The 10,639-nt window shown below is 33.0% G+C and overlaps 2 protein-coding genes across 4 annotated transcripts in view; one reads left to right on the top strand and one right to left on the bottom strand.

The window, feature by feature from the left end:
- Positions 1 to 6: 6 nt before the first annotated feature.
- Positions 7 to 8,638, bottom strand: LOC117116918 (src kinase-associated phosphoprotein 2-like). Its single transcript, XM_033261054.1, has 7 exons — positions 8,500 to 8,638; positions 7,323 to 7,457; positions 3,159 to 3,607; positions 2,465 to 2,543; positions 1,872 to 1,931; positions 1,331 to 1,363; positions 7 to 681 (listed from the first exon to the last, which is right to left on the bottom strand). The coding sequence occupies exons 1-7, from the start codon at positions 8,540 to 8,542 to the stop codon at positions 32 to 34; spliced, it is 1,449 nt and encodes a 482-aa protein (XP_033116945.1). The 5' UTR covers positions 8,543 to 8,638; the 3' UTR covers positions 7 to 31.
- The window catches only part of LOC117116921 (single-strand selective monofunctional uracil DNA glycosylase-like), a 28,124-nt gene continuing 21,046 nt past the window's right edge, over positions 3,562 to 10,639 (top strand). Inside the window, exon 1 of one of the 3 annotated variants that reach the window (XM_033261060.1) lies at positions 3,562 to 3,583. The gene's annotated coding sequence lies outside the window, so the exon portion shown is untranslated. Of the gene's footprint in view, positions 3,584 to 8,663; positions 8,795 to 10,639 lie in introns of those variants that run through there. The other 2 variants (XM_033261058.1, XM_033261059.1) reach the window with 2 other exon arrangements.

Here is a 10,639-nt window from a genome sequence, read left to right as displayed (position 1 = left end):
ATACTTAATATATATATATATATTATTTCATTTAGATTCTGTAAGCCTTCATGAGGTAATCAATTGGAACAAGTCCGACCTTGAAGTTCTTTTCTCCAACCCACCAGCCATAACTGTCATACTCCCGACTCAAAATATGCACCAGATCCCCTCTGCTAAGTGCTAACTCATTGTCAGAACCCGATTCACAATTCCACTTACTCATGTAAATATTATTGTAGTCTTCCTCCCACGGTTCAGGGGTAACATCTCCATTTGTTTGTTCTTTCGCGGGTGTACTAGTTGGGGATGCAATATCTGAAGGCTGGGTAACGGAGCTGTCAGTGACAGGACTCTTAGCGGGAACTGCGGGGCTTGGAAGACTTGGTAAAGGTTTCTTCTGGGCTGGGGATAGTATTTGGCCAGGTAGTTGAGGAAGGGGCTTATTGGATGGGGGATCTTTTTTCGGTACTGTGGGTGGTGGGGGTTCGATAGATACATCATCGTAAAGTCCACCAAAATCTTCTTCAGGTTCTGGGTTACCAGCCGGTTTGGCTGGAAGAGGTATAGCTGGTAGTACCATCGGTCGAGCTGTCTTAGACTCTTCTTCTGCTGCTTTCCTTCTTGCGTCTGCATAATCAGATTCGACTAATTCATAAACATCATCAAAATCTTCAGGTTCCTGATCATGAGTTTTGATATCTAGCAAAAACAATGGAAAACACCAATTAATTAAAGACAAAAAACAGCCAACGGAAATCTAAACAAATCTAGAGTAGACAAAAATATTTACCCAAGGAAGGAGGTCGAAAATCAGTGGTGTATCGTATGTCAGATCTCACTAGCTAAATCCAGTGGCCTTTGATATTATCTGCACGCCCGCCCCACCCCAGATGTGTAGATATTAATCAATATTTTTTCATGGGCCCTTATTCTACCAGACAGGACCTGTTAATGAGTAAAGAATTAAAAAAAAAAACCCATCAAAATACGCTCTTTAAATTTTGAAAACTTTGGATTGAATGAATGCATCGATCCCTACCCTTCAGGGACCGAACATGTCCTCAGTCCCCAAAGCAGTAGTAGGGCCCGAGAAGAAGCCATAGCTAGGAGCTTCAGGCCTCCATTATTGAAAATTACATGTATGTTCCAAAAGGGCCGTTTCAAAGCTTTAAGTAAATTAAATTGATACGGAATCCCAGAGGTCATTCTCTCACCAGCCAAAAAACAAATGCTTACAGGAAAAAAACAAACCTGACTGACCAACCATTATATCTAATTTGCACACATACCCAGACACCTCCTCATGGAAATTTTCTGAGTGAAATGATTATATTTAAGCAGTACCAACCTGTATCATCATACATTGCATCTGGTTCTTCAACTAAAAATGAGAACACAACAATTTATTCAACTATTATTTATTTTCGGATTACTGTAATTACATTTTTTAAATGGATTTATTAATACATTATATACATATCCTTTACTGTAATGTAATATTTGTATTTGTTTAGAGCTCTTAAGACATATATTGTTAAATTATAAATAAATAAATTTATTTCAAAATGGCAATGTGCTAGACAACTCAATAATTTTTCTTAATATAACAAATTACTATATTATTTACAAAAAAAGATTTATACAGTATATACACAAATAAAGGTTACTGGGTAGCACCGTAAACACAATGTAAACAAATAGATAAATAATAATAATAGCAGTGTTCAAATAGTTCTTATGTCCTTATTTCAGAACTGTTATTATTATATATCTATTTGTTTAAATATCTATACAGTATATATAAAAAAAGTTTGCTGCACAACACTGTAAACACAATATAAAGAAATAGATAAACAGATAAATAAATAAAGCACTGTTATTATAATTACCTGCAGTATCCTCGTAGAGGGCATCACAATCATCAGGTAGCACCTTTTCTGTATTTTCACCTGAAAATGTTTACAAAAATAGTGTGTAATTAATAGCTTTACAACTTAAAGTTATTATTATATTAATTAAAACTGATATAATAGAATTGTGTTATGTGCCTAGGCACCTATTTTGTGGATACATGTACACAGGAAATTGCATATATTCATCATATTATACTGTACTTATATTTATATACATATATGGTATTAATGTATACAATATATATATATATATATATACACACACACATATATAAAATCTGCGAGTGTGAAAAAAAGTTGTCCCAAGTGATATTCGAACCCTGGACCTTCTGCTGTCTTAAGATGCCTTAACCAACTGGGCAACAGAGGCTTTGTTGGGAATTTAAATCCAATTAAAGCAACTCACTTCACACTCTTTTGTGCTGTGTTTGAACAGCATTAGTTCAACATTACAGAAGCTAATGAGTAAAGTAGGTCTTTGATCAGGGGTAACAAGTGCATAGAAGCCGTGTTGCTTCATATTATTACTAACAGTAACACAGTGTTATTGTTGTATAATTTATCCTTACTTGTTGGGAATGGTATTTTACTCGCTTTCTGTACAGCTTCAATCCATGAATTCATTGTGGCGATGTCTGGAGCAATAAACTGTGAACAAACAATTTAACAAAGTTTAAGAGCAATATTTAATACAATTATTAAGGCGCTGATTTAGGGAGGGGGGTGTTTCCCCCGTTTTGACACTGACATCGCATAATCTTTTTTTTTTGGGCAAAAAAAAATACAAAATGGCATAATAACTAAATAATAATAATACTAAATGTTATAATATTTTGTAACAGCATATACTGAACACAAATTATACTATTATTGGACACATATTTATCAGTATAATTATAGAACATCTTGTCCAATATGAAATTAGTGCCCCTCCCCACAACTTAATTTAAAAATTGTGGATCTAACCCTGCTATCAACTGTATTTACAATATTTTAATTTACAATCACAACCACCGCCAATTTCAAAGGTACAATATACAAATATTTACTGGGTTGAAGGGCATAGTTCAAAACATAGTTGCGAGATCACCATTGGCTATACAGTATTTTGAACTATGACCTGATTAAAACCCAGTAAATATTTTTTTTATATACCACTAAATATATTGTAGGCATAGGGCATGGCTGGAACTACTGCCTGGCTTTTAACCAATCAAATGCCAGAAATCTCTGTAGTCGGTAACACAAAACAAGTTATCTAACCTGAAATGATCGTTTAGTTGGACAAACAAGTTCAAAAGTGCAGTCCTTCTTCTTGCCACTCTCTAAGTGGGGACAAGGTCGTCCTTCGTAACCATTTAACACAATGTTGCCTTGTTGCTCGCTGGCTGACCTCTTCTTGTAGTAGTAAAACACATTGTCTTTGATTAAACAGTAGCGTGTTTGCCAAGATTTTCCAATCAGGTGTTTACTTTTCTTCTCCAAGTTACCAGTCATTGATGGCATGAATACTTTCTCCGCTGCAATTGGTTCAATCTTTGCTCCGGAGGAACCGTAACCATAGGGATCATCTCCATCTTCATATTTCTCGTCTTGACTTTTTTTACTAACAGTGTCTGCTTCAGGTGGAAGTGCTTCGGTAACTTCGTAAAGTTCGTCACAATCATCTGGAATTGGCTCGACATTGGGTATGTCAACATCATCATAGTTTTCTATCAAAAATAGAAAGTTTAATCAAATTAAAATAATAAAAAATAACAATACAGAGCATGATACAAAATATAAGGTATCATTTATAATGGGAGGAAGTGGAGGCACCAGCGGTGTGGGGGGGGGGGAAGAATTTTCCCCCAAGGCCTAGACCCCCTGTCGTCCGTCGCCATGACAAGTTTGTTGGACCAAATATATTAACTGCCCATCCAAAAAGTTATTTTGATTACCAATCTCTATTATTGTGGTCTAAAAGCACAAGTTTGAGCTATAATAAGCCATAGAAACTCTCCCCATGAACCCTAACATTGTTATTTTACGATATTTTAATTGACATAATTAGGAACTCATAATATGTCCTTAATAGTAAAACGCCATTATAATTCTTCCAGATTTGTGCAGGTGTTTGGGCTGTAAATCGTAAAAAATATTTTGTTGTTCAAATTAGTATATAATGGTACATGTTGCAGGTACACAATTAATATGCCTACTGTGTTTTATAACATGAACAATATTTTCATTGCAAATTAATTCACTTAAATGATAGGCACAAACAGCTAATGTATGTCTACAAAAATAAAGTTTATGTACAGTATTGCATTATTTACAATAATTTCATATCATAAAATAACAGTTTTGAATACTGAAATTACCATAAAGATTCTAATTGAAACTGTACTCTGTCTTACCTTGCTGTAGTACAGTATCTAACAATGTTTATCTGTAGACCACTGCAGTCTATAATCCTGTCTCTTATACACATCTAGATGTGTATAAGAGACAGATCCGAGGATCACAGACACAAGGTAAAACTGATTGTTTTGTCAACCTCTCCGATCACATTTTAACTAAAGGAGAACGCTCTCTTCTTAATAAGGGCCTATCATTTTGCCCATCTAAGAAACCAGACCCTATCCAACAGTGCTCGGACTTGCACCAATTCACTTGCAGGGTCAAGCTTAAAGAATATTTTCAAGATGAGGATACCGGCACAAACACACAGAATCTAAACCACCCAACCTCACCCGAGACCCCTGGACACCAGCTTCTGGCAGAAACCCTTACATTGCTTCATTCATTAATGCAGCAAAGAACCACCTCAACTCGTTCATCAATAAACAGACCTTCAGGCATTCTCCAATTCAAAATCTATACTCTACCACTGACAAATATTTTCCTATTTCTTAAACCTAACTACTATGCTATTATTCAACCTTACTATGTCTTATTTCTTACTATTATATATTATGTTCACATAAATAAATTCTAATATTATAATATTTTAATTAATTTATCAAGTAATTTAGATAATGAATCATTAAATAAGTGATTAAAAAACAAAATTATTTTTATACATTAAAAATGTACGTAGGCCTATTTTTCAAGCGTTTCAATAAGTAAATGTTGATGCGTACATCGATGCACAACAATGGGCAAAAATACAGAACAAAATTACATGCGTTATCTACACGCGCAAATTTTTCAAACAGACGGAAAAGAACGTTCATCATCATAGCATAAGAAACAACAAAACCACATACACACACAGCGATGCACTAGCCTAGACATGATTATGTTCATACGATCATAATGTACATTTATACGTATTTCCAGGTAAGACATTTGTTTTTAGTTTGTTTTCTAAACATTAATTATTCTTTATTTCATATAAAGAGATTTTGGAAATCAAAGGTCCGATTCGATTTCGAATTATGAAAAGTGTAGGCTGTGGCACCGAGACCTCTGACGATTAGTGCCCAAAATTGATTACAAAATCGTAATGCAATAATAGCATATTGACTACTATTGTACATTTTCGGAAATATTTCAGCCGCTCCAAATCTCTTTCCTATTCTTCCTTCTTCCTTTATTTTTTCACAATTTTACATTTTATTCATATTTTCCATAATGTTATACACTCACATGTTATAGTCACTCGTTTAGGCCTAGGCTAGACCTCGACTATGCCTATTATATTATTTAAAATATACAATTTTAATTGATAGGATTATTTTTAACATGAACTAATAATTCATACTTAAACAATACATTAATTTTAAATGTAAATATAATGATATAACGAATAAATAAAAATAATTAAATGTGTACATAGTATCTATCACTACTACTAGTAGTACAATAACAAGATTAATATTTTACTATCTTATAATCAATTTTATATAGCCAGAGTTAGTTTCGACCTAGGCAAACCTTTGCTAAAAAGGTACACTTTCTCCATTAAAAGGCTTCTTCTATGAATTGAATGACCTGTCCGAAGCACGAACTCCTGTAGACCAAACCCAGTACCATTACGATTTTTAATCGTACGGGAAATCCACTCAAGATAAAATACAAGGACAACATTACCATCACTTAACGAAAAGCAATAAGATAACTCAAGAACAATCCGGAAATCATCATTAAACAAGTAGACAAAGGCAGAGCCACTACTCTAATGAATGCATCTGATTACATTGCAGAAACCAATAACCAGCTTTCTAACGAGTTTTATCAACACCTAAACAAGGACCCTACTGAACATTTTTAAAATGTTCAGTAGGAGTAGGAGTTATTGATATGTGCAGTAAATTATCTGAGAACACTAAGAAAATTGCTTCTAGTTTAATTCCTAACAATCCACGACCAGGTATTTTCTATACTATTCCTAAGTTGCACAAGCTACCTAAATTACTTAAGACTAAACTTGACATAGATCCCCCTTCAGATAAATCCAATTTTTTTGACTTAGTCAAAACCCACAATGTCATACCCCCAGAAAGAGTCGACCCATTGACAATGGAGGATACAATGATTCTATCCTCTATTGGTACCTCACCGAATCTCTATCTGGCTTTATCGATTCCCTCATTCAACCTACTGTTCACTCCATCCCCAGTTACGTCAAGGATATGACCCATTTTCTTAATTTACTTAACGATATTCCTGCCCTCCCTATTGATACCATTTTAGTCACCATGATGTGTCCTCATTGTACACCAACATCCTGCATACAGACGGCCTACAATCTCTTAAAACTTTTCTTCCCAAACAAGGATTTTCCAATGAACACGTTATTGTTAATTTTTGTCTATCTCCTTCCTTAGAATTGTTGACGTTCCCACACGCATTATCAGCTTCATTTCTATTATACCTCCTAATTAGTTAATTCGTTATTTACTCCACCTTCTAGTATTTTTTCGCCTATCACCATGTGCATTATACTTTGTTAAAATTTTATAACAATCAATTTATTCGTTATACTATATTGAGATTTTTGTAACAGCCAACTTACATAATGTTTGTAACTCATGCTGAAGAAGGCCTGAGGACAGGCCAAAATATTCATGTGAATAATAAATTTAGTGTTTCAAGTCTCAATTTTATTGTCTTTACTTCTGAATTGTATTTTGACAAAACACACATGGACTTATTGGCATAACACTGGCAATTTACCTATTTGGTTATACCGTATATGTACAGTATATAACACAGCACTGCAGTGTACATAAACAAATAGATAAATAAATGGAATAAAATCATATCAAGCATAATGCTATGCTTGATACAATTATGACATCATATTCATATGTTCCTATTTGAGCAAGTCGTACAGTACTCATGGTGCTATGCAGCATACCTAATTTGAATACTGAATACCTAATTTGAATACCTAATTTGAATATTATACATTTCAGACATACTGAAAGCATACCGTACCTTGAGGCTCATCTTCGGTGGGAGTAAGTTTTTGGATGACATTTTTTACTGAATTCACCAACTGAATCTTTTTTGTGGTGTTATCTTTACTCAAAGAAGCACTTTTGAGTGTGAACGTCAAGAAATTCTCAACATCTAAAACATGGGAAAAGGAAATAAAAATCAATTTTAATATTTCCTGTCGTCATCAAATAATTACAGTACCATAGCCATAATCATTATTATAAGGAAATTATTAGTGAAAAGAAAAGAAACAAATTCTAGTGAAGCCACTGAAGCATACATAAATCTTTCTTGGTATGATGATTATTAATGAGAGTCAATAATAATAATAATAATAATAATAATAATAATGAAAAAATATATGGTATTTATTCAGAACAAAGTTAAAAACATAATATATGACAGCCACAAGGCTGATTTGAAAATTATATTACATTAAAAGTGAACAAACAGCAGAACCAAGAAAAAAAAACAAATTACAAAAAAAACCAAAAAATAAACAATTGCACAATGATGACAATAGAGAAAAAACATTGTGAAGTAGTTATTATTAATGTAATTATACATTATTATTAAAATAATAATTATTACCTAATTCAAAAATTAAACACTATTATTATCTTAGTTAAAGAGATATAAAATATAGGCCTATTTAAAAATTATTCAAAACTAATCCACCACTGCAGTCTATAATCTTTATAATATATTGCTCCTTCAATCCTAGACTCTCTAATTGAAGTAGTTACTAATTTTGTAATTATAAAATTAAAATAATAATTATTAACTAATTTTAAAGTTAAATTATTAAATTACATATTAACATTTACACTATTATCAATTATGAATGTAATAAAGAATTATAATATATGTTATTAAGACTTCTCCATCACCGTAGTCTAAAACTATGACATATGTAATAATATATTTTTGCTTCAATCACTCCTGCTACTACATTCACAGGTAAGATGAATTTGAGCAATACAAGTCTTAGTATTATTTATTAATGTAATTGATTTTCTCTTCTAGCTGTGCAAGTGATGTACAGCATTTGAGCCTAGGGCTAGATAGGCAGGCCACTGTCATTGCAATGACAGACAGGCTGTCCTTCAAACATCTCGATCGAGATCTCCGTTTTTAAATGCATTGAAACAGTAAAGAAAGTAACAGTTGTTACCTTTCAGCAGGTTTTTTATCTCTTCGATTAATTTTGTATCCATAATTTCGAATTCTTTTAAGTTCTTGAAACAAAAATCCCAATATTACAGACAAAACAGAAGTTTAAACTCCTTTTCATTTCAATACCAATTTCCTCCTTCCTGCATGCACGCTCTGTTTTTGTTTTTGAGTTTCCTGGTTCACAACCTTTGACATTTGAGGTCATAATTTGCATGCTTTAACCATGCTTTAACAAACAACAAGACTTCCAAGAATAAAAAGTAAGCTACTCGTTGTCGCTGCGGTCTTGGTAGGTGTGATTTTTCATTCAATTCAGTGCTTGAACCTGGTGTATTAATATTCGTAATGCCAATGTAAAAAGAATACTCTATGCATAAGTAGTTAACAAATGTTTATAACGTAATTTTATTGTCTTGGTTGACTGGGCTAGGCCCACCACCAGACGGATTATGACCGGTTGGCGATTTTTTTTCCGTACGAAACATTTGCATGAAACTTCACTCGGGCCATCTCGGATTGACTCGAGTGAGTACGATACGAGGAACAAGAGCAGACACTTCGCAATGTCGTGACGCTCGAGTTTTACTATTATTGCTCTTTCTATGTTTAGCTACGGTAGGCCTATGAAATTTCACGGACTTATGTGATGTACGTCACTGTGTAACTAACTGTGACCTTCTTGGATGTTATTAAATGTTAGTATATTATCTACAACAACAACAGCTAGTACCTATTCCCTAGGGAATGACGTCCGGTTCGGCCGTACACTTGTTCGGCCGTAATATATTTGTATGGAACGCCAAATAGGCACAGAGCTGTGCGTATGCTATGTGTGTGTGGTTAACAATAATCTCCCTATTGTAATCTATTGCTACTGTATCCATGATTTCTTGTGGGAAAACAGTGGATTTTATTACGTTTGTGTTAGTTAATAATGTTTTTTTGCAAGTTAGTAATACTAATACTTATGATTTAACATTATTATGTTATTATGCTGATAATCCAACCAATGGATTTTATGATTTTTATATAGCATCTATCGATGTTTATGTTAATATTATTGATACAATTTACATAGTTGCATTTTAGTATGTTAATTAATATACTGCTAAACCAATAATCAACCATCTTCCAGGCAGACATGACCACGAAGACCAGAGGAACCTGCTTGGTGGTGGTGCCTGACCTGACGAAGCTATGAATGAAGAACAGTTAATAAAAGGGATCCTTTACCAACTTGAACATACCTGAAAACCAAAAATAAATATTTAGAATATAAAATATATAATTCAGTTTATATGATAAATATGATAAATTTGATTTATCATTAATAACTACTATTTTTATATGGCCCACTTACATAATCGTGTTAGTGTATAAGATATTTTAAATACGGTAACCAATCACTTTTTTCTGGAATGAAACGTACAGATAAGAAAGTATAATACATACTCCAAGTATTGAAATACACGCCATCGTGTTGGGATTCAATACCTAATGAAGAACCTACAGATACTGTACTATTTACTAGGCCTATAAATAATAATCCCCCTGAGGGGAATATCTTTTGTGTTATTTCCCCTTAACATCGTTTTTTTAATTGTTCTCTAATTCCTCCATTGTCTAAGTTCCCCCTAAAGTACAGGTAATAATAATAATAATTAATAATAATAATAATTATAATAATAATAATCATTTCAGCATATAATTACCTTGGCCTAAGGCTTGAAATGAAGAACCTACATATACTATTTACTAGGCCTATAAATAATAAATAGCCCAAGGGGAATATTTTTTGTGTTATTTCCCCTTTGTCTAAGTTCCCCTTAACGTACAGGTAATAATAATAATAATAATAATAATAATTATTATTATTATTATTATTATTATCATTTCGGCGTTACATGTAATTAACCTGGTCTAGCCTTGTAATCAAGAACCTGCCGATTACTATGCCTAATTTTAACAACTAGCTCATTTTTACATTCATTTGATGTTTTGCCATTTTGGCAGGTCCTATGGCATCCAGTATTTTAGAGCTGCCTATTCTCAGCTCTTCTCTTAATTTGAAAATAACTGTCATTCTGTTTCATTTGATCAGATGAAGAAAAACGCGCTTTTCCTTACACTTTGTGCTT

The sequence above is a fragment of the Anneissia japonica genome, unplaced genomic scaffold (genome assembly GCF_011630105.1).
Source record: "Anneissia japonica isolate Jap-2015-1 unplaced genomic scaffold, ASM1163010v1 scaffold1302_len1884557_cov193, whole genome shotgun sequence".
NCBI lineage: Eukaryota > Metazoa > Echinodermata > Crinoidea > Comatulida > Comatulidae > Anneissia > Anneissia japonica.
Note: the sequence above shows the minus strand (reverse complement) of the source record. Positions and strands in the feature narration are given on the sequence as shown.

Excerpts from the sequence above, each read along its gene's own strand:
- LOC117116918 (XM_033261054.1), bottom strand. The coding sequence starts at position 8,542 with ATGGATACAAAATTAATCGAAGAGATAAAAAACCTGCTGAAAG. Across the intron at positions 2,544-3,158 it reads CAACTAAACGATCATTTCAG|TTTATTGCTCCAGACATCGC; the intron begins GTTAGATAACTT and ends GTTTGTTCACAG. Across the intron at positions 1,932-2,464 it reads TAAAATACCATTCCCAACAA|GTGAAAATACAGAAAAGGTG; the intron begins GTAAGGATAAAT and ends AAACATTTTCAG.